At 36.2% G+C, this 24,228-nt stretch overlaps 1 protein-coding gene across 17 annotated transcripts in view; it reads left to right on the plus strand.

Moving 5' to 3' along the window:
* MYCBP2 (MYC binding protein 2) overlaps positions 1 to 24,228 on the plus strand; it is a 285,475-nt gene that overhangs the window by 188,693 nt on the left and 72,554 nt on the right. For 13 of the 17 annotated variants that reach the window (XM_058682354.1, XM_058682355.1, XM_058682342.1 and 10 more), the window contains 7 exons: positions 699 to 914; positions 5,254 to 5,309; positions 9,070 to 9,185; positions 12,950 to 13,047; positions 13,745 to 13,861; positions 14,548 to 14,688; positions 23,445 to 23,519. In XM_058682354.1, coding sequence (XP_058538337.1) covers positions 699 to 914; positions 5,254 to 5,309; positions 9,070 to 9,185; positions 12,950 to 13,047; positions 13,745 to 13,861; positions 14,548 to 14,688; positions 23,445 to 23,519 — 819 coding nt within the window. The remainder of the gene's footprint in view (positions 1 to 698; positions 915 to 5,253; positions 5,310 to 9,069; positions 9,186 to 12,949; positions 13,048 to 13,744; positions 13,862 to 14,547; positions 14,689 to 23,444; positions 23,520 to 24,228) is intronic. The other 4 variants (XM_058682346.1, XM_058682353.1, XM_058682350.1 and 1 more) reach the window with 1 other exon arrangement.

Consider the following 24,228-nt stretch of genomic DNA (forward strand, 5'->3'; position numbering starts at 1 on the left):
AGATTTCTCAATGGACTACATTTTCTTTGCAGAACAGCTAAACTTGAAATTAGTGCTTAAAATATATGGAGATGGGGCACCTGGTTGGCTCAGTCAGTTAAGCATCTAGACTCTTGATTTTGGCTCAGGTCATGATCTTACAGCATGTGAGATTGAGTCCTGCATCAGACTCTGGGCTGACAGTACAGAGCCTGCTTGGGATATTCTCTCTCTCTCTCTCTCTCTCTCTCTCTCTCTATTCGTCTCTCTGCCTCTCCCCTGCTTGCACATGTGTGCACACTTCTCTATCAAAATAAATAAACGTTTAAAAATAAATGAAATATGTGGCGATTGTGGGAAAGCCTTTTTACTTGAATTAGCTGATAAATAATTTAATGTTAAGAATTTGAGAATTCAGTGTAGATTCATTCTACTCTTCTGTACTGTATTAATGGCGGCGTTTGTTTTTATTTTACGTTTTTATATCTGTGATGATTTCTCCCAAAAGCCAAGGCTTCTTTTACACTGTGTTTGCAAGATTCATTCTGTGGAACTAGCTCGAGGTCACTCTGGCACACCTTTGAAGGGAATGCCCAACATGGACCAGTGATCACCTAAAATTTATGGAGTTGTGGGTCCATACTTGTAAATTGCTTCTTTTAATGTGTCATAGGCAATTATATACTAATAGCATTTGTTTTTTATAACATCATGGTTAGGTGGAAGTGAAAGCCGTTCCTGTTTCTCAGAAAAAACCATCTTTACAACAAGAGCAAGTGAAGAAAACTCAAAGGCTGCCTGGCAGTCCTGCAGTAGCAGCAGCGCCTTCCAACACCGATATGACTTTTGGCGGGCTGGCCTCACCGAAGCTGGACGTGTCGTACGAGCCAATGATAGTGAAGGAGGCTCGATACATTGCCATAACAATGATGAAGGTAATTTATTTTTCTTATCAGGAACATTTTCTTTTTCACCATTTATCCCCTTAACAAACATTTCAGTGATCCAAACGCACACACAGAGTTACAGGTCTAGAGAGCTGTCAGTAGATGCAAAACGTGTAATATTTTTTTTAGGGTGATTTATTTTCTTACAAAGAGGATTTTCATTTATTTTTTGGCAATGTCTAGGGGGATTACCGATAATAGATCAAGTTAATACAATCAGAGATTGAGATGATTGAAAACTGAATTTCATTTGCTGCAAATGTATTTGTCTACTTTCAGTTTCCATTTCTCCTGGAACATAGCTCTTCAGGAATTCAGTTTAGTTAGGCCCCCTTTGATTTTTGGGTTCTCTCACATGCCAACCTCATTTCGTTGGGTTTCCTACTTGAGGTTTTCTTGTTCTTTGATGCCCTTAGACAGATATTTTAAATATTTGGTGCAGCTTTTTTAGTTCTCTTTAGGGGTAATGTTAGACTAAATTAGCAAGTTGTGCATTAGTTAAAACAGGAGTTAGGAATTTTGCCAGTAACGGAGACCAGTGGTGAGCCATTGAACCCTTTCAGTTAGAGCAATGTCACGGTTATATTTGTGTTTCATAAAGGTCATGATGGAATATGGAGAATAATTGGACAGATAATCATAAGGCATGGTTAGGTTTGAGTCTCTTTAGGAGACTATTGACGTAATGTGGTATGATGTGCTAATCCCTTGACTTAGTGAGAATAGATTCAAAAGATATTCAGTATCAGTAGGACTTGGTGGCTGAAGGGAATGGAGTAAAGGGAAGGAAGAATTAAAAGATGAAGTTCCAGTTTGACCTTACATAGTAAGATTGATAATGCTGGAGGAGGAGCAGGTTTTGGTTGAGGAAGGTAATAGTTTTGAATGTGCTGGGTTTTGGATAACTCTGAAATATCCATGCAAAGATATGTAAAAGGAAGTTGGTTGTGCAAACCTGAAGTGATTATAGTCTGACCTCAAGAAAAGAACTTGAGAGTAATTAGCACTGATTACTCATGATATCGTAGAAGTAAATGATATCTATCTTCCATGGTGAGTGAAGGGAGAAGTTCCAGGACAGGATCTGGATAAACACCAGTATTGGTGATTCTCAAATTTTGGGGTACATTAGAATCATCTGGAACACTTATTTAAAAAGGAGATTTTCCAGTAATCTGAAGATTTAGATTCAGTAGGTCTAGAGAGAAGCTCAAGAATTTTCATATTAAACAAATATGCAGAGTGATTCAAATCAAAACCTACACTTTTGAGAAACATTGATTTACAAGACAGGTTAAAGGGGAAAAAAAGGAAAGAAAAAGAAAAAAAACCACATTGATCAGAATATTAGCCAAAGAGATAAGACATTAAGCTAGGGCCAGTGTATACTTTTGCCGCTTTTCCTACCACTTTCCTTACGGTAACTCATATAATCCTCACAACAGCCCTATAAATTACTGTTTTTGTTCCCATTTACATGTGTGGAAACTGAAGCACAGAGAGAGATTTAGTAACTTGTTCAAGGTCACACAATTGGCAGTAAGTCCCAATCCATGTTTGATTTTCCTGACTTCTTCCCCCAACTACCTTATGGCATGTCTTGAAAGTAAAGAGCAGTTTGGGAAGAATTGACAGTGTTCTGCTGCAGAAGTGAAGTTTTGAAAAGGATCTAGCAACATTGAATTCATCAATGATCTCGGCAGAGCAGTTTTAGAGGCATGGTAGGTATGTGAGTTTATAGATGCAGAGGAAGTGAAAGTAAAGACAAACAAGTATAGATCAGGTCTTTCAAGATGTTAGGTTATAAAAAGAAACAGAGGAAATAGAATTGAGTGAAGGCTTTAGAATTTGGGATGAATAGAGAAAGGCTTAGATGTTTTAATGCTGTTGAGAAGACAGTCAGGAGGAAGGAAACCAGGAAGATAGTCCAAGAGAGATGAAAATAGGGTCTAGAGCTCCAGAGGAGGGGTGGGCCTTAAATAGGAGCATTGCCTCTTGCACCTTACCAGGAGAGGGAAGAGAAAGTAATTTATACAGATGCTAGTTAATTTGTAGGTTGTGTAACCAAAAGAATTATTTAAGATCGTAATTATATGTTGGAGATAGGAGTGATGCATGTTAGGGTCAGGATTTGAAACGAAGAGGGAGAAATGAAATGGTCATTGTGGAGAATAAAAGAGAACTGATAAGGAAAGATTTATCGGCCATCCTTGAAGAATCAGATGAAACTAAAGATCATGTATGAACAATGCAGTGTGTGTCATATGAACATGGATAAGGTAATCAGTTGGATTGATTCCGCATTGAAGTTTTGTCAGGGAGCTCCACAAATGAATAGCGAGAGAAGGGAGTTCAGCAGATAGTGGTTACAGAAAGGACAGTGGAACCTAATTTGTTTGGAAAGGAAGATCCAGAGAGAAGGAGTTGGGGTGAGAAGGACTGGTAGTCTAAGAATAGATAAACTAAGGGTCACTGAGGCAGAAACTGTGAGCAGCCATTTTGTTTTGATTCAAAGAACAATTCTATGGAATCTCACAGGTCTATGACATTTGGTGTGAGAGGCTGAAGGAGAGTTGAAGTGAAGTTTGTTGAGGGTGAAGAAACAAGGGAGCTAAAAAGCTGGAGTCTTGGATGAGTTAGTTGTCCACTGACTTAAAGAATTCAAAGATAAACATTCTCATCCATTTTTCATTTTTATTTAAGGGATTTACTTTCTGGTCCCCTTACCTCCCAATCATTCCTTTAGTTTCCTGTGAACATGATTCTGTTTGTATAATTTATTTTGAAAGTCCAGTTACCAGAACCAGATTCAGTATTGCAAGACTGTTCTCAGTCGCCTAGGGTTAGAGCATTTATAGAAAATCATTCCCATACTGTCTTTTGGAGACAGCAGTGTGTGTTCCAAGAAAGAGATTTTCTTCTATCAGCCATTCACACACACTGTGTGCCACTCAATAGTCAGCCAAATATTGTGGAGGATGGAGAAATGAAATATGATCTGTTCTTTGATGATTAAATGTAATAATGTGTATTTTGAGGGAAAGTGGTAGAGCAGAAAACATTGTGCTGGGAATCTGGAACCCTGGGTTTTCCTGTTGGACCTAACCGTAAGGGCATATTTTTCATTTGTAACTTTGTAGTAAGTGAAAGCAGCTAGATCTTTTCTAAATCACACTATGAAAACAGAAAGGGTGGGATGAAGGATGGAGATTTGTGACTGGTGTGGGTGTGCCTCTCTTTACTGTAAGTACAGTAGAAGTTACAAGTGAATGAACTGTTGCAGAACGTTACCTGAACCTTGAAAGATAATGGTTAATTTGGCAATGTTACAGGGGTACAAAAATACTGGGAATAATGTGACATGTTTCAGGTACTTACAGCCCATTTTTGTCTTTGCATTTCACCATAATTTCTTCCAGACTTTTGTTATTTTTATTACGAAACAGATTGTTCTACAGGTCCAGTTGCACCAATCTGTGTATTATGGATTCATATCCCGTTTTGGTTATATCAGTTACAAATCCCCTTCTCCTGTTCTCTCATATCCTTGCCCTTTATTTATAGTGTGTGTTTGGGAGAAAGCTAAAATGTTAATGTACTCAAAAGATAATATCTTTTTTTTTCCCTCTTAATTTGTTGATGGTTTGTTTGTTACATTCAGGTCTTTAACACACCTAGAATTTATTTTTGTAAATGATGTGATGCAGGTAATCGATTTTTTTCCTTTTCTTCTATATGGACAACCAGGTGTCTCAGCACCATTTATTGAATGTTTTATCACTATCTTAAGAATGTTTCTTTTTTTTTAATGTTTTTATTTTATTTTTGAAAGAGAGAGACAGAGGCAGAGAACAAGTGGGGGAGGGGCAGAGAGAGACAGAATCTGAAGCAGGCTCCAGGCTTCCAGCTGTCGGCACAGAGCCCGACCCAGGGCTCAAACTCACGGGCCGCGAGATCATGACCTGAGGCCTAAATCAGATGCCCAGTGACTGAGCCACCCAGGCACCCCAAGAATGTTTCTAATGAAGGGAGCCTGTGATGGCTTAGTTGGTTAAGTGTCCAACTCTTGATTTCAGCTCAGCTCATAATCTCACAGTGGTGAGATTGAGCCCTGTGTTGGGTTCTGGGCTGACAGTGCAAAGTCTGCTTGGGATTCTGTCTCCACCCCTCCCCTACATGCGCATGTGCATGTTCGTTCTCTCTCTCTCTCTCTCTCTCTTTCTCTCAAAATAAATAAACTTTTTTTTTTAAAGAATATTTCTAATGAGTTATTGGTCTTGATGGATTTATTTACCTCCCTGGATTCTTATTGGTCTCTTTCTTAAAGGTTTATGAAAATTACTCATTTGAAGAACTGCGTTTTGCATCACCAACTCCTAAAAGGTAAGGATCATTTTTGTAACACATAGCCAAGATGTATATTGTCAACTGCTTGCAACTAAAATCATCCTGCATTCCAACTTTATTTTCCATAATAGATATTTTATATCATTTTTAAATTTCCAGTAGATTTACCCCAGATTTTATAATGTGTAGATTTGCAAATAGAATGTATTTATCTCCAGTTATAATACTGCCAATATGGTAAATAATAGTAATGTATTACAGAAAGAATAATTAGTATCTAAAAAGATATATATTGGCTTGTTTAGAGTTGGTTAGTTTGTTTTTCCATTTTTTTTTCTTCTCTCCTTCACCTAATGAGTCACAGAGCAATTTCAGTGTATGTTGTAGTTGTATTTTCAGTTATGAGGTCTTAATTTTTCAGCCTCTGAGTAATTTTAACTCCATATTTAAGCAGATTTTTTGACTTGCTGTTTTATTTGCTTGTTAGAAGTACTTTTTAAAATGGATGCCTTGAAAGAATTATTAGATAGGTTGTACCATAAAACTTAGAAAAAGCTCCAAGGTGAACCTGAAAAAAATACTTATATGTTTCTATTATATCATGTATCACATGACTTATAAGAAATTAACAGGTTACTATGACTTTATTCTAATATGTATTAAAATTAGTTTTAATGCACAATCTAGAAAGTTTTCTATAAAAATAGCCAAGTTTTGAGAACATATCTTGGTCTAGAAAAAGGAAAGTAGCATTTTGTCTTTGGCTTAATTTTACTTACAAAATGTCCATATAGTGAAAGCAGGTGATTTTTATAAAATAAATATGAGCTGTATAGATTTACTGCATGTTAAATAAGAAAAAACTGGCCATTTGCCAATAAATAGGTTTTCATATACATTTGACATTTTAAACCTAACTAAAATAGTCTCCTGTCTAAGTCAATGAATTATTTATTCAGCAATATTGTTAAGCATCCACTTCGTGAAAGGCACTGATAACAGGCTCTGGGATACTTTTATGAACAAAATAGACAAGGTACTCGTTCTTATTACATTTATATTCCTGTGGAGAAACAAACTATAAATAAGTAAACAAAATAGGAATAATAAGTTATTTGATGGAGAGTGATGGGGATGGGACAGGGCACCAGAAGTATTGGGTGACAGCAAAGGCCTATTTGAGGAGGTGGTTTTTGATTGCAGAGCTGGATGGTAGTTGGCCATGTTAAGATTTGGAGGAAGTTCATTCTAGGTAGAGGAAATCGAGGATGGACAGAGCTGGATGTGTTTGAGGAACGGAAGGAGAGTGGAGCAGGAGAATAGTGAGCAAGAAGAAAAATGGTTGAGGATGAGGTCAGAGAGCTAGGTGATGGCCTTGTTATATAGGGACTGGTAGCCTGTGTTAAAGAGTTTCGCTTTTCTTCTGTGTGGATTAATTTGGTGGGTTTTAAGGAGGAGAATGAGACACTGTGATTTATAGTTTTTAAAAGATCATTCTGGTTACTCTTTGGAGAATGAATTACAGGGGAGCAGGAGTGGGAACAGAGAGATGAGTTAGACACTGTTAGGTGGCTTGGACTATGGGTGGTTGGGAGTTAGAAGTGGAAATGAAGAGTGGATGGATTTGGGATATACTTAGAAGATGAAGCCAATAGCCTTGCTGTCAGAAAGGAAATAGGAAGTGAAAGAAAGAGAAGATCCAGAGTGATTATAGATTTCTTCAGCTTCAGCAGTAGTATAGAATATATAGCAGTATAGCAGTATGGGAGCTGTCCGACTTTGGCCTGCAGACTGTATTAGGCCTGTTTTTGTAAAGAAAGTTAGGTTAGAACATAGTCTTACTCATTAGCTTATATACTGTCTTTGGCTGCTTTTCACGCTACAGTGGTGGAGTTAAATAGTGTGACAAAGACTGTTTGGCACAATAGACTAAAATATTACAGAAAATGTTACTGATCTCTGGTATAGAGTATCATGATTTTTATGAAGACCAAAGAGTCCGAAATGAGCAGGTGTTTTTTTGCTCTCTTTTGTTGGGTGCTGTGCGAGTAAGAAATAAGAGTTCTTTGGATATGTTAAAGTTGAGATGCCAAGATGCCTCTTGGTTATCTAAGTGGAGATATTTCAGTTTGAAATTCAGAGGAGAAATAAAATTCGGAGTCATCTATATTGAGATGGTGTTTAAAGCTGAGGACTGGGGGCGCCTGGGTGGCTCAGTCGGTTAAGCGTCCGACTTCAGCTCAGGTCACGATCTCACGGTCCGGGAGTTCGAGCCCCACGTCGGGCTCTGGGCTGATGGCTCAGAGCCTGGAGCCTGATTCCGATTCTGTGTCTCCCTCTCTCTCTGCCCCTCCCCCGTTCATGCTCTGTCTCTCTCTGTCTCAAAAATAAATAAACGTTAAAAATAAAAATTAAAAAAAATATATAAAATAAAGCTGAGGACTGGATGAATGGTCAACTAGAAAGATGCTATTGAAAGAAAAAAAGAACTAGACCCAAATCCTTGGACATTCCTTAAGTTAAAAGCGGTGGTCAGAAGTGAGAGAGCCAGCAAAACACTAAGAAACAGTGGCCAGTGAGGGGAATGTTGTGGAAGCAAAACGAATATATTTCAAGAAAGTAGGACGTCAGGCTCTGGGCTGATGGCTCGGAGCCTGGAGCCTGTTTCCGATTCTGTGTCTCCCTCTCTCTCTGCCCCTCCCCCATTCATGCTCTGTCTCTCTCTGTCCCAAAAATAAATAAAAAACGTTGAAAAAAAAATTAAAAAAAAAAAAAAAAAGGGGCGCCTGGGTGGCGCAGTCGGTTAAGCATCCGACTTCAGCCAGGTCACGATCTCGCGGTCTGTGAGTTCGAGCCCCGCGTCAGGCTCTGGGCTGATGGCTCGGAGCCTGGAGCCTGTTTCCGATTCTGTGTCTCCCTCTCTCTCTGCCCCTCCCCCATTCATGCTCTGTCTCTCTCTGTCCCAAAAATAAATAAAAAACGTTGAAAAAAAAAATTAAAAAAAAAAAAAAAAAGAAAGTAGGAGATTTCAGCTCTCAAATGCTACTGAGAGATTGCTGAGGATAAAGAAACGACCGTTAGATTTGGGGTCATTGATGACTGACACGAGCAGTTGCAATGAAGTGGTGAGAACAAAGGCCTAATCAGGATAAGTTGTGGGAGAGAATTGGAAATGAGGAAATGGAGAGGGTGATTGTAGACAGTTCTTTAGATGAGTTTGAAATAAATGGGAAAAGGGACATGAGACCTTATTAGGTCCCATATATCAAGAGATGTTTAAGGTAGTGTTTAAGATGGAAGATTCTGAAGTTTGTATAGAAATGAGATGGAAATAGAAATGATTCAGGAAAGTGGGAGAAATTGATGATGAGTGAGAGAGAGAAAGGTAATTATAGCGTGGAAGTGTTGATGGAAGGAGATTCATAGCACAAATGAAGGGGTGGCTTCGAACAAGACCTAGGGCACTTCTTGCGTTATAACAGGAGAGAAGATAGGAGAAATAGAAAGTAGGTTTATTAATCTGAATGCAACTTTGGAGTTGTATCTAACTGCTTCTGTTTCTCAGTGAAAAATGATAAGGTCATGATCATCTGAGAGGAAGGAAGAAGGGTGATGGAGGCTTGAGGAGAGAAAGAAAAAATGAAATTCAGTCATTTTGGAGGGTAGGAAAACATACTATCGCAGGGCAATAGGATTGACATTCATTGTAAATAATACCATTAGAAATTACGTTAATGATGTTGTCAGCTGTTTAACCAGAAGTAAATTTTCCAATATCCATCTTATTTCTTTTCAGACCCAGTGAGAATATGCTGATCCGTGTCAATAACGATGGCACTTATTGTGCAAATTGGACTCCAGGGGCTATTGGACTCTACACTATTCATGTGACCATTGATGGCATTGAAATAGGTATTCTTTTTTTTTTTTTTTTTAAGTTATGGTTACTTACTGCAAACAACTAGGCAGAATTGTCTTTCTAATTTTCTCCTTAACTTGTATCATAGATATGGACAGTTTTCATTACTTATTTGGGGCTTCATTTCCTCATTTACGATGAGTACTTAATTAGTACCTTCATAACATTTCAAAATTTTCTAATAATTTATAGTATCATTATAGCTCTCATGACTCCCCCCTCCATTCTCTAATGTGATTGGTCAGGTATGATCTTTGTGATGCTAAATTTATAACCATGTGAATACCTCATCTTCCCCTCATGGTCTGTCTGTCTTCCTTTCCTGGCTTAGAGCAGAAACCATCTCATTCATCCTTGTATCTCCCAATCTAGTTCAGTGCCTGGCACACAGTGGCTGCTCAATAAGTATTTGTTGAATGGATGAATTTTCTTTATCCACCACTAACTTTGAAAAGTATATTGCTTTTCCTTTCAGCATTAATCATTTACTTTTCTTTATTTTTAAACTATTCATATAATAGGACAACAGCAAAACAAGAAAGCTCTAATAAATGTTTATCAATGTGAATTCCTTATAACACTCTTTCCTGATGTTTTTCAAGAAAAAGGGCTTCTGGGGCTCCTGGGTGGTTCAGTCTTTTAAGCCTCTGACTTCAGCTCAGGTCATGATCTCACAGTTTGTGAGTTCGAGCCCTGCATCAGGCTCCACGCTGGTAGTGTAGGGCCTGCTTGGGATTCTGTCTCCGTCTCTGTCTCTCTCTGCCCCTACCCTACTTGCTCGCTCGCATGCATTCTCTCTCCCTTTCTCTCAGAATTAAATTAAAAAAAAAAAAAAAAAAAAAAAGTAAAAGGGTTTCTATAATGAGGTAGATTTAGAAAACCTAAAACTCTCATCTTAGATATTCATACAATTCACACATAATCCACATTAACAGGGATTCTGAAGTGCCCTGAAATTAACAATCTTGTCTAACTTTGTTTAACCCTTTTCCTGAGACCCTTTGCATGTAAGGAAGAGGGAGTCAAGGTAGAGATAAAAGCAATTACTGATTAACATTCCACCAAAATACCCTTGGGGAACTCTGGTTTAAGTAGTTTGTTTTTATAGTGAAGGTAAAGAGATACGTTATGTTGATATAACTGTGTAGAATATATATTAATGTAACTATATGGAATCAGATATATCAAATTCACCTGTACTGTTCCAGAGACCTTTATCTTCAGTGTTTGCTGCACTCTCCTTTATTTCAACATATCCATAAAGCTTTTAGTTCGGTAAACTTTAGTTGATTCTAAGCAAAACATTGTTCTAGGTAAGACCATTCCTATTGAGACTTAACAACTTACTGATGATTGTAAGATAGAATGGGCAAACAAAATCAGATGAAGTAGAATATAAGTAGTGACATGTGAGAGGTACAAATTACAAGAATTCAAAAGTGAAGGGAGTCAAGAGTGTCTTCAGTAATGGTGGGGTGAAGAAAGCTGATGCACAGTAGATAAGAAAAATCCACTTATATTTGTTTTTTGAAATGAAACTGAAGAAAAATATTCATATTTACTTAGCATCACCCATTTTCTTTCCTACTTTACAAACTCAGCTCTCTCCCCAAGGTGACCAAACTCAGTAGACTGGGACTTGCTTGACCATAAGCAAGGATAGATAATAATTCATTAGAATAACAGTGATATTAATAACTAGTATTTATCAAGCAGTTAATATATTTCTAGCACTGTTTTATGCACACCTTATGTGTGTGCATATTTTAAATTCATTCTTACAATACCTCAGTGAGAGAGGTGCTCTTCTCATTCTCGTTTTATAGATGAAAACAGGCACAGAAAGTCAGACAGTTAGCGGCAGATATGGGAACAACCAAGACAGTATAACATGAGAACCCCAGCTATTAACCACCATGCTGTGCCGCCTGCTGGTCAGAATGGTGATTGGTGTAGATGATGAGCGGTACTGATGTTGTAATTTGATATGGTGATCTGGTGCAGTGATCTGATGTTGTAAGATAACACTTAATCTCACAAGGGTTTCTTCTTTTCTTTTTATTTTTTTCAGTATCATTTCATATGTTCCAGATAAAGAATAGGAACCCTTTGTCTTTTCCTTGAACTTCTGAGAGGCTCATTTGGAATGTTAAGGCCCCTTTTCAAATATTTCCTTTTTTTTTTAACTTTTATTTAAAGTTTTTAAGTTTTATTAACTAACACAGTGTAATTTAGTTTCAGGTGGACTTATCTAGACAACATGCGGTGTTCATCACAAGTGCACTCCTTAATTCCCATCACCTGTTTAACCCATCCTACCCACGTCCCCTCTGAGAAACATCAGTTTGTTCTCTATAGTTAGAATCTGTTTCTTGGGCTGCCTCTCTCTCTCTTTTTTCACTTTGCTCATTTGTTTCACATAAGAGTGAAATCATATGGTATTTGTCTTTGACTTATTTTACTTCCGTAATACTCTCTAGCTCCATCCATGCTGTTGCAAATGGCAAGATTTCATTCTGTTTTAGAGCTGAGTAATACTCCATTGTGTATGTATGTATGTATATGTATACATGTATACCACGTCTTCTTTATCCATTCATCAATCGATGGACACTTGGCCCATTTCCATAATTTGGCTATTGTAGATAATGCTGCTGTAAACATTGAGGTGCCTGTATCCCTGTGAATTAGAATTTTTTTTATTCTTTGGGTAAATACCTAGTAGTACAATTGTTGGATCGTAGGATAGTTCTATTTTTAACTTTTTGAAGCAGTTCCATATTTTCCTCCAGCCTAGCTGCACCAGTTTGCACTCCCACCAACAGTGTAAGACAGTTCCCTTTCTCCACATCCTCACCAACACCTGTTTTTGTGTTGTTGATTTTTTTTTTTAAGTTTTTATTTGAATTCCAGTTAGTTAACATACAGTGTAATACTAGTTTCAGGTGTACAGTATGGTGATTGAGCACTTCCATACGGCACCCCGTGCTCATCACAACAGGTGCATTCCTTAGTCCCCATCACATATTTAACCAATACTCCTACCCACCTCCCCTCTAGTAACCATCAGTATGATCTCTATAGTTAAGAGTGTTTCTTAGCTTTTGTTTTTTTACCTTTTAAATATCAATCACCTTAAAAAGACAGTATTTTGATACTTATTTTATTTGTTTGAAATTGTCTGTTGGGGGCGCCTGGGTGGCTCAATCAGTTGAGCGTCCGACTCTTGATTTCATCTCAGTTATGATCTCATGGTTTTTAAGATCAGTTCTTGAGATGAAGCCCCTCATCAGGTTCTGTGTTGATGGTATGGAGCCTGCTTGAGATTCTCTCCCTTTCTCTCTGCCCCTCCTGTGTTCTCTCTCTCTCTCTCTCTCTCTCTCTGTCTCAAAATAAATAAACTTAAATAAAAATAGTCTGGGGGCACGTGGGTGGCTCAGTCAGTTGAGTGTCTGACTTCAGCTCAGGTCATGATCTCATGGTCTGTGGGTTCGAGCCCCACATTGGGCTCTGTGCTGACAGCTGACAACCTGGAGCCTGCTTCAGATTCTGTGTCTCCCTTTCTCTCTGCCTCCCCTGCTTGTGCCCTCTTTCTCTCTCTCTCTCTCTCTCTCTCTCTCTCTCTCTCTCAATAATAATAAATAAATAAGCTTAAAAAATTATAAAAACATCGTTTGTGAATGTACACAAGGTTAGGTTTAAGGATCCTCTCTCCCTTGTATTCACAAATATTACAATTATCTTTCTATTCTTACAGATGCTGGCCTAGAAGTTAAAGTAAAAGACCCCCCAAAAGGGATGATACCACCAGGAACTCAGCTGGTCAAACCAAAGACTGAACCTCAACCAAATAAGGTTAGGATAGAATAAAATTAGAACCTGAATCGATTAGAGAGTGATTTACTAATTTTCTTCATTGATGCTTCAAGGTGGTCATCAAACATCTAATATTTTAGTTGACTTCAGTTTTTGAATATTAAATATCCCTAAATAAATTTGAAGAGTATTTTGTGATAATTCTAATCATTTCTAAATTATAGGACCTGTACTTTAGGCTTCTTTGTATAATGCCATAGTAATTTATAGGCCTTGTGTACTTTCTGTTCTTGACAGTATATGATTAACAAAAAGTTTACTGAAATTAAGTGCATAAAGTTTATAAGGAAAGTATCCTATACTGTTAAAAGAAAAAAATAATTTCCTAACATCTAAAAAAGTAAATACAGGGGTTGGGGTAAACTCCTTATTAAAAAGGTAACACTAGCAATAGAATTTGTATCATACCTTTCTAAAAGGAAAACTATGGCTCTTTTCTCTTTTTTATCATATGTCTTCAAAGTTTAGAAAGGAAATTATAAATACGTTTTAATACTTCTAAAATTCTTTCATTATAAATAAGCCAGTGTTAACTTGCACAGAGAAAGCAACTACAAATAATTTTGGAAACTTTCTCTGAATTATAATACTTTCAAACCTGTTTAATTTTCTTAGTACTTATAAGATCTCTGTTCTATGATTTTCTATCTCAAATGTCTGTCTTTGCCTTTCCCAGGTTCGAAAATTTGTGGCCAAGGACAGTGCAGGACTCCGTATCCGTAGCCACCCTTCCCTTCAGAGTGAGCAGATAGGCATAGTAAAAGTCAATGGAACTATCACTTTCATTGATGAGGTAATTTGTAAAGAAACACTTGGTAATACATTTTGAACAGAAAGTTTTTGCATTGTTTGTATAATAATATTACTAAATTTTCTGTTAGTATGTTTTAATTGGTTTGGATAGCATTTGGAAAGTTGTTTTGCAGATGCATTGAGTTTCAAACATTTTATTTTTCTTTATCAACAAAAAAGTAACTAAAACTATATTTTTAACATGAAAGAAGCTCAGTTAACAAGTAGAACCTGTACAAGTAGTCACTGAAAATGGGTACAGTTTTTCTTAAATATTTTAAGTGTTGTTTTTAAATGTGTTCATCGTATTGCTTTAACTTTGGACAGCATATTTTTCTAGTAATACAACCAAGAAACTTTCGATTATTAAATCGTAAATTGAGGGGATAAAAGAAGTTATGTTCTTTAGAGAGACCAACATTTTATTTTTAAACTATCTTAAAGTGTGATTTCTTTGCGCTTTTACTCATAAGGGACATTGTTTTTACTGTCTCACCATGTGAATTACCACATCGCTTGGCATTCTTTGCTGCTTTTCCCTTGAAGTTTCTTTTACTTACCGCCTGCAAAAACTAGATGTTTAATCTTCATGTCCACTATTATTTGCCTGCTTTGTAGCCCTGTAGCCCTTGCAAGCCTACTAGGACTTACAGGTGGGCATGGCTTGTTGTTGCTTATGTCTTGTAGATCCATAATGATGATGGTGTGTGGCTGAGACTGAATGATGAGACAATAAAGAAGTATGTTCCTAACATGAATGGTTACACTGAAGCCTGGTGCCTGTCCTTTAATCAACACCTTGGCAAGAGTCTTCTGGTCCCTGTTGACGTAAGTAAAAGGTGGTTTTAAAAAGCATAATAGGTACACTCTGTCCTCATTACAGGGCTTTCTTTAATTAAGGCTTTTCAGTTCTGAGGTAAACCACAACTAAATAACTTTTGCTTTGTTAGTGCTTGAATTCATAAGAGCTTCTGTGTAATGAAGGTGGAGTTTGGCAAAGCTAAGCACTGGTACTTATTATGGTCACAGGCAGGAAGTAGTAAATTAAAACTAGGCCTTTGGAATTCCTTTCAAAGATGTAGGGAATGAGAGTAGTTGTCTGTTATTCACACTGCTGTTTTCAATGAATTCTAAACTAAAAGCTGTGAACTCAGTATTACTATACATTCAAAAAGATGTATAACATTTCTGTTGTATGTTGGCATTTTGTAGTTAGTTCCCTGTGTTTGTCTAAGTTTGACTCTTTTCTTTCTTGGCTTATAATACTATTGTGTAAAAATGAAAAGGAGTTTTAGTCTCTTAGTGGTGTTACAGTGTTCCAACTAGAACTAAAAGCTAAATCCTAATGTCAGAGAATTTATTGAACCTCTGACAAATGCAGTACAGTACTTAGCTAGCACCAGTGTCCGAAAATTGCCATAAACTCATAGCTCTGTTTATAATTAAACAGAAATATATGATTTTTCTTCCTTTTCATCACTATCAAATGTATGCACTCCTTATGACACTGTTCATAAATAGCGCTGGTAAAATTTTATTTTAAAAAAAACCTTAGTATTTTAAACAGTTGAATTTCTTAAAAATCAGCAGCATATAAAGGTAGCTTATTATATCAAATCATTCAATATATTGTTTGTTTTCCTCTTTGATAGTCCAGAGTAATGTGCTCTTTCCAAAGGGGCAATTATAGAAGATGATTCTTTGAGGAAAAATATAATTGAATTTCTATTTCTATTTGTTGATTTCATACTTTATATTATTTTATATATGTTTTATAATAGTACAGTGAGGAGAGATATATTTCTGTGTATGTTTTACTAATAATATGTGATAAAATTTAGAGAGTGTTGGAGTACTGTTTTACTAAGGTTAAGCTAAGCAATGACAAATACATAATTAAAATACAGACTTTTGAATAAATAAACCAGATGTTTAATTTTCCTCAGATTTGCATCTACAGTTAAAAATGAAAAGGATTTTGGCTGCTTGACTGGCTTAGTCAATAAAGCATGCGATTCTCAATCTCACTTGTGAGTTTGACCTCCATGTTGGGTGTAGAGATCACTTGAAAATATAATCTTTAAAAAAAAAAAAGTGAAAAGAATTTTGACCCTCTGGAAGAAGGACTAGTATGGAAGAGAAATAATAATTCTTTATCATCTGTGGCCGAAAAGGTAGCCTTAAATGGCTTGAAACCACTATTGTAACCAAATATTCCTCAGGATTATGAAATTTATATTTTAAATGAGGTAACATAATAACCATTTTGTTGTTTTATTGACAGTTTATGTTTAAAATTTTGATTAGTCTAGATTTTGTGTATTTTCAATCCCTGATAAGGCATTATATTAAATTATATTATCTTTACTACCTCCCCCCACTCCAAAATTTTCTTCTTAATTCCTTTGTTCATTTGAGGAGATGCTTTTGGAAGAAAAAGATATTCACACAGATGAAGCAAGACACTAAACAAAGGTAGAAAGGAGGAGCAAGAAATGCCATGTGTTGAAGTTTTAAATCCCATGGTTTCATTTTGGAACAGTGGTGTTCTGTTATTTGATGCTTCTAAATCCCATTCAAGAGACTATTTATTGTTGAGGTCAGAGAGAGAAGGGCAGTAACAAAGTTGAGAAAGAAAGCTAAATGGGTGAACCATACAAATACTTCCTGATCGGTTTTCACTGGAATGTGAAAGAGGTTGTCCCTGACTTATTTGAAAAAATCTAGAGACAGAATAGTGAAGATCATAAAATGAAATGACTTGTGGTATTTTCTAGCCTTTTTTTATGCTGAAGAATGACATGAGTTCTATTTTAATGTAAATAACTCAGAAAGCCTGGTATCATTGATAAGGCTGAGGTTTTCTAGTTCCTTTATTTTAAGGATGGTGGTGATTTGAAATCCTCATAAATTAAAAGAAAGATGCCAGTAAAAAAGGGTAAATACAGATGTAGATAAGACATTTGAAGACCAAAAAGGAGGAGAAAATGGAATTAAGGGCTCATTTGGAGAGTTGTTTTGTGAGGGAGGGGAGGGCATATGTATGGCAGTAGGTAAGTTTTTAGGGATGGAGGAGGAAAAGGAAGAGGTTGAAGAAGAGCATGATTTTTATAAAAAAGAAGAGAGGAAAGACATCAGTTGAGATTGAAACAAATGAGTTAAGTTAGAGGGTTTAGATATGCAGTCAAGGTTTGGAATAGCCTTTAAGAGAAACTGATGGATCTGAAGAGAAACTACTTGTTTTTGGATTAGTGGTCCCTAAGGACCCAGAGAGACCACTGGATGTATCCATTCTGGATGCTCTTCCTCACCCATAGCCCTAAGTGTCCAGAATCAAAAGTGCCAAGAAATTAGATTATAGCACTGGCTGGAATTTTGGGCTGCTGTGACAGAAAAAGAGGGACAAGATTTCAGATGCTGATAAAAGAGGCCTTGAGATCACCAACCACGGAATCCAGCCTCCGTTAGAAACGTGAAAGGACAAGTGGAGGTCCAAGGGACTTGGAGGCAGAATAAAATCCTGGAACAGTGTAGGAGTGCAGTCTACCTAAAGAACTAGAAGGATAGGCAGTTTGTGTGATAAAGTAGAATATTTGGACTTGATTTCATAGAGCGTTTTTCTGAATGTGGCCATGAGCAGGTGGCTGAAGTAGAGTGGAAGTGACAGTCATTCTAACTGCCTCAGTCTAAGAACTAAAAGTCTCAGCAATTGGGCGATCATCCACATCAAACCAAAGACACAGATGATGGCAACACTGTGACTGGCAAGATTAAAGATGAAAGCGAATTTGTTTACCATTGGGGGAGGGGTCCTCTTAGATACAATACAAAGTCAGGGGACAAATGGCAATAGTTTGATGCTGGTTCCTAGAGAAGCATAGAGTAGTTTTAGTATAAAAATACTAGAACAGGTAGATGACAGAGGGTTTATATTTTATGTGGTCACCAAAAATGATAGAGGGGATAAAACTAACAGGCCTAGGGCTCCAAACAGACCTGGTATAAAGTTGCTTCAGTGCAGGTGTTAGATGAGGACTCACACAGTCAGCCTGGCATTGGTGAGAACAGGCTCATTTTTCAAGGTTTTGTCTGTAGGGACCGGGGAGGGCCCCTAACATAAGGAATATGTTACTCCGCAGGGCCAAACATTGATAGGGGATGGAAGGAATAAGGATTCTATCTCACCTTCTCAGGGAACAAATAAGCTAAATAAATGTACCTTTCTACCTCTTCATTTGCATCTCTTACTACATTTACTACTGGAAAAAAACACATTCACTTTCCACCCACTCTCCCTTTCTCCTTGAGTCAATTTATGAATAAATCAACTATAATTATGGCTAATAATTGTAAAACAGTCCTCAGTAAAGAGAGACAGAGAATGCAGAGAGATAAAAAATAATATTAGAAATAACCAAGGATGGATGCCACTAACTTAAAAAGATACAAAAATACCAAAAAGTTGCCTTCTGCAGTCTTTACATCTACCTCTTCGAGCTTTTCTAGTTAAAATAATTTTGCATTCACATCGATGTGTGGACCTTATCTGAATCTTGACTCAAACTGTTGGGGATGGTGGGGGTGAGGATTAGAAATTTGAACACTGAGTAAATACTTGATGAACTATTTAAAAAATCACCATAAGTAACCCTATTTAGAATAAGCTTTAGGGGCGCCTGGGTGGCTCAGTCAGTTGTGTTTGACTTTGGCTCAGGTCATGATCTTGCGGTTTGTGGGTTCGAGCCCTGTGTCGGGCTCTGTACTCGTGTTATTGCGGACAGGTACTGTAGCTAACTGTTAGCCTGCCTAACAATACTTAATTACTTTGCTAAGAATTGATGGTAACCCTCACTTAGTACAAATGTGACTTTCACTCTGTTTTAGCACTTTAGTAATGCTCTAGTTCAGATAAATAGCATTGACTTTTCATATTATATATAACTATGTATTTTTTAAAATATTTTTTGATCAATGGTAAGATCAGGGATAAATATGAAAAATGCAGACCCTTTTTTGTGAGGTGCTGGTGTTCTGTTAGAACTTTGTGCTCTTAAAACACTGTCCAATTTTACATCTTGGAGTCTTTATGTTGTTTCATTTGTCTAGAATGCTTTCCCTTCCTATTTTTTTCCTATCTTTTTTACTAAATTTTCCTAGTTGACCAAGCTCAAAAATTTCTGTTGACATTTGTCTTCTCTGTACTTCCCAGTAATGCTGTATTTACTAATTTATTGGTTGTTCATTTAAGGACTATTGAGCCCTTATTAACGTACCAAATACTAAGATGGGAAGTAAGCATTGAGTGAAGAGGGGGAGGGAAGGGATATGAAATCAATAAGATGGGAGTGCAGTTCTTGCTCTTGGAGTACTCATTGTATAATATGGCAGACATGCCACATTCAAATAATTAAGTTGCATTGTAATAAGTTACAGAATGACTTCACCTAGGTGATATGTGAGGAGGGAAAAAGTCTTGAAAAAAGGTTGTCAGGAAAAAGTGACAAAGAATCAAATGTCCAAAGTTATGGAGGCCTGCTGTGTTTGGGAACTGAAAACTAGTTGATAAGGGCTGACAAAGCAAAAGATTGGGGGTAGGAATCACAAAAGTACTGGGGAAATTAGGTTTCCCTCTCTTTTCTCAGGTCGAAGTAGAAGAGCTCTACTTCTTACCCATAATGTTTAGTTTTTCTTCCCTTCAGCCCGTTTGTATTTGTATACCTTTTACTTCTCTTGTTAAGCTCCTTAAGGTTAAGGACTCATTAAGAATCCCTTCTTACTCATATTCTTTTCTTCCAAAATGTTAAATATTATATTTTGCGCACGGTAGGCTTTCAACTTTGTTGAATACTACATTTTAATGCTTGGCATTTGGTATGATGTACTGTTCAGAATAATTCCTATCACCTATATGCTGCTGCTTCTCATTTACTTTTCTCTCATTTAATTTTGTTGTGACCTGTGATGTCATGTATTTTATCATTCTTATTTTTCTAGTGTCAACAGATAGCTACTCTCTCAAAATCACAAGTAGAAAGTAATAGATAAGGAGACATATGGTCACAAAAGGACAAAGTAAATATAGCTATAAAAATCATACCACTTTAGTAGAGCTCCCAAATTAAGTAAATGTGAATATTCATAACCTTAATGGTTGAATGAGGATGAGTACCGTGATACATGTTGAAGGTGACGTAGGTCAGTCTGAGAAGACAGAAGGCATAAAATGTTGATTTTTAAATTAAAATTCTAAAGATCTGGAAGCTACAGAATGTAAGCTAATAGAATGTTTCATACATTGGGGAAAATATGACTGCCTGGAATAGACCTTACATTTTTGGGGGAAAACGAGTTTACTTCTAGGATAGGAGATATTAGTGATTTAAAACTTCTAGGCCCAATCCTTTGGATACTTTGTCAAAAATGAGGTCTTCCAACATTGTGAAGGTTGAGTGGTAGAGTGTATATCAAGGAGAGTAAATGATACCTGGATGGAAGTATTCTAAGATATCTTTATAATGACTATATTATCTGAATTCTTGGAGAAACAGCTCATGTGTCCAAACATCTCCAGGCGTTTATACAAACCACTTACTTCCTCCATATGCTGATTGATGTTCACATACAGAAAGTAGGTTGATTTCTCCAAATTTTAGGGACTGGAACATACGGAGGAGAGATGAAGGGAAAATATCTTTTGGTAATCTCTCTGATAGCATTACCTGGGGTAATTGGTAAAATTAGCAAATGTTTCTCACATTTTATGTCCCATTTCATTCTCTTGGGTTACCTGATGATGCCTGGTAGCCACAGCTTTAACATACCCCGAATTGCTTGGTTTTGTTATGTTAATAGATTGGTGTATGTATATGCATAATCTGTTTTTACTATTTAACCTTAGTAAATACTAAGTATTCACTTAATGCACCATTAACAGAATGAAATTAAGGCAATTAAAATAACACTAATTGTGGGGCGCCTGGGTGGCGCAGTCGGTTAAGCGTCCGACTTCAGCCAGGTCACGATCTCGCGGTCCGTGAGTTCGAGCCCCGCGTCAGGCTCTGGGCTGATGGCTCGGAGCCTGGAGCCTGTTTCCAATTCTGTGTCTCCCTCTCTCTCTGCCCCTCCCCCGTTCATGCTCTGTCTCTCTCTGTCCCAAAAATAAATAAAAAACGTTGAAAAAAAAATTTAAAAAAAAAAAAAAAATAACACTAATTGTTTTTGTGTATGCTGTGTTTAATTTTTCGGAGACATTTTATCTTTTTCTCTTTAAAAATGGCAACTCTTAACTCTGTGCTCATCTAGCACAGTGAAAGAATTATTAAACATTTTTTTGCGTGAGCATTTGGCATGTTTGGTCATGTATTTTCACAATGAATATTTTTCACTTATTTGATCTTCTGTGCCTTGAAAAATTATCCGCAGTTTGGTGATCATTAATTTAGTTAGGATTTTAGTATGCTTTAATTTTTAATTTTCCTAACAGAACTTTTTTGCCTTTAAAACAGTCTTTGAGTATAAAATGATTTAGATTATTGTAGGGGTGTGTGTGTGTGTGTGTGTGTGTGTGTGTGTGTGTGTGTGTGTGTTTGTTTGCATATAGTGGTACTCCTATTAATCTATGAAAGCTAATTTATGTATTTTAATAATTAGAAATTGAGACTTTGGAGATATTATTATTTTCATGCATGTTCATGTCTTTAGACTAAACTTGCCTAAATTTTCTAAAGAAAACCGTGCAAGTCTATTTTATGTTTAAACTCCAGCTTTCTATCTGGTGCATTTTTGGTATTTGATAAATGTAATTTTATTTGGATACTGTATTTTAAAAGTAGTAAACTAGTGTTTACTGGAATTTTCTGCAAATTGAGAAAAGCAAACAAGTGTCAAATTTGAATCCACGTATAATTAACATGTACAAAAATGATTTGATTGGCAATTTATCACAATGGTTAGCAGTATATCACTTGTTAATTCATGTACTCAGACTCAAAACACTTGTTTGCACATGGAAATAAAAGAGAGGTACAAGCTTCAAATATTGTGAATCACCATATTGCTTCTTTATCACTAACTCCATCTGCCTTGCTTTTCACGATGCTTTTTACATTGCTTTTAATATAGAAAAAATTATGCTAAAAAATAGAAAATGCTAAAAAATATCTCAATATTGTTTTATGTCAAAAGGTCTGCACCACTGTTTTCTGTGAAGGAGAAAAACCTTTGAGCACATAGTTCAAAAATTCTTATATATATGAATGAACCAGTAAAGACATCTTTTTCCCAAAAAAAAACAGCATTTTAAAATGCTTTCATCATGTTTCCACTTCACATAAAGAGAAAGGACCCTAGTTGCTATTCATTTTTAAATATGAAAGGGGCTTTGGTTTTTGGTCTTGGTTTTGTTTTGCATTCATTTGTAGGCATATTACTAGGAACTCCTTTTTCTGGCTGTTATATGTCTTATATCTCTGAATTAGCATATATGTGTATGTATGTGGGTGTGTATCTGCATCTTTCCATACATAAATACATGAGGAAAATACAGGATTAAAGAATATTAAATTGTCATTATCTAAAATGGCTTATAATTGGTTGGGAATTGTGTTGTTTCTTTTGTGTTGAAGTTTTGGATGCTGAAAGCTTTTATTAACATTTTGAGTGTCCTCTTTTTTGTTCAAAATAACCATTTATCACAGTATTTACATAAGCAGTAAAATTGTGTAATTGCTACTCACTGGGAAGATTTTAATTTCAGATCAAATATATTCAATAGCATATTTTTATGTAAAATGTATATCACTTAAATTTTCATTAAGACATTTTGTGAAGATGTTGACTTTTCTAGGACTGCTGCTGCAAGTTGGTTATTTAACAGAATATTTTTAGATTTTAACATAGAGATGTAAAGGCTCTATGCATTTCCTAAACTTGGTGATAGCAAAAACTAGGCCTGTCTTTTAAGAAAAGATTCAAGTTGTATGTTTTTCTGTGTACTTTTCTTAACAAATATGCTAACAGCTTCCAGTAACATTTCTGAATGATTTTTCCTCATTTAGAGAAGAAAGGGAGATTGAAAAATGACCTAGATTTTTGACTTCTTGATGTTTTTTGTATTTTAAAAAGTGGAAATGTTCACAGATTCTCCATGCCATTAATATTCATAATAATAGTTGCACTATCTATACAATCTATATTATTTACCTTTTCTTTATAAAACAGCAGACTGTTTTCTGTCATAAAACAAATCTGGCTTGTATTGGAACAGATACGTCGTCATTTAAAAGAGTTTTAAGGTTTCCTGCTTGCATTGACTGTCTTAAGCTTTAAATCAATGTCTGGCTCTTAATTTTAGTAAATGGCATGACACACTATATCCATGGAGAGCTTTTGACAAAAACTTATTTATCAGTCTTTCTTTGCTGTATGGTTTACTCAGGTGGCTTCAGTTTCCCTGTAGTAAAATACTGTCACAGTGCTGGTGCTAGAGTACAGAACAATGTTGTTACTGTGAACACATCTTCTGTAGATAATATCCTGTTCCCTTTCTTTGTTGATATTTTTCTTTCTTAAACTTTGTCGCTCAGAGTATCTTTAATGCTAGCCAAGGAGTCAGGGACTTGGACGTATTTTCATGGACTTCCAAAGCTTTTTTTCCCCAGGTGAGTTAACTGTAAGGAACAGTCAAACAATATTCAGGTATTTCAGCATGTATAACAAATTTTGCCTTCTATCTTTTGAAGCCTTTGCTTAAGATTAATGAAAGACTTTTTGCTGAAAAAGATCGACACAAAGTGCTACAATTGAGTTTCCCTGGTAATCCTTTTCCCTCTGCTTTTGTCAAAGAATGTATTATTAGTTTAATTTGAACTTTTATGTGACTTCAAATTTGCTGTATTTAATTTATGAGTAGCTTCTCCCATAATTACATCCACATCTGGCTTTCTCATCTTGCTTGTTTTGATGGGAAAGTCCCAAATCCATGGCTCTTCTCTTCTTCCCTAGCTTTTCACAATGCCCTTTTGGATATTCATCTGAGAATGGGGTGGGAATGCAAAGAGAAAAAAAATTACAGTGCACTTCATCCGTTTCTTACACTGGTCCCCCGGTCTTCCATTTCTGTATTGGCTAAAGCATGTGTATTAGGGTTCCTTGAGAATGGCAACCATACTTCTATGACTTATTTGTCTGTCAGTTCTTTTCATTCTCTGCACTATAAAAAAAAAAAATGGATAGACTTTGTTTAACAGTTATTAATTTGTATAGTTTCTTTATTCAATAAAATATTAAATATTTTAATAAAAGTTCTCATATATTGCCTTTCGCTGAACAACTTGCAATTATTATTAGTTTTTGCCAAGACTCGTCTCT

Source organism: Neofelis nebulosa, chromosome 1 (assembly GCF_028018385.1).
Source record: "Neofelis nebulosa isolate mNeoNeb1 chromosome 1, mNeoNeb1.pri, whole genome shotgun sequence".
Classification (NCBI taxonomy): Eukaryota; Metazoa; Chordata; class Mammalia; order Carnivora; family Felidae; genus Neofelis; species Neofelis nebulosa.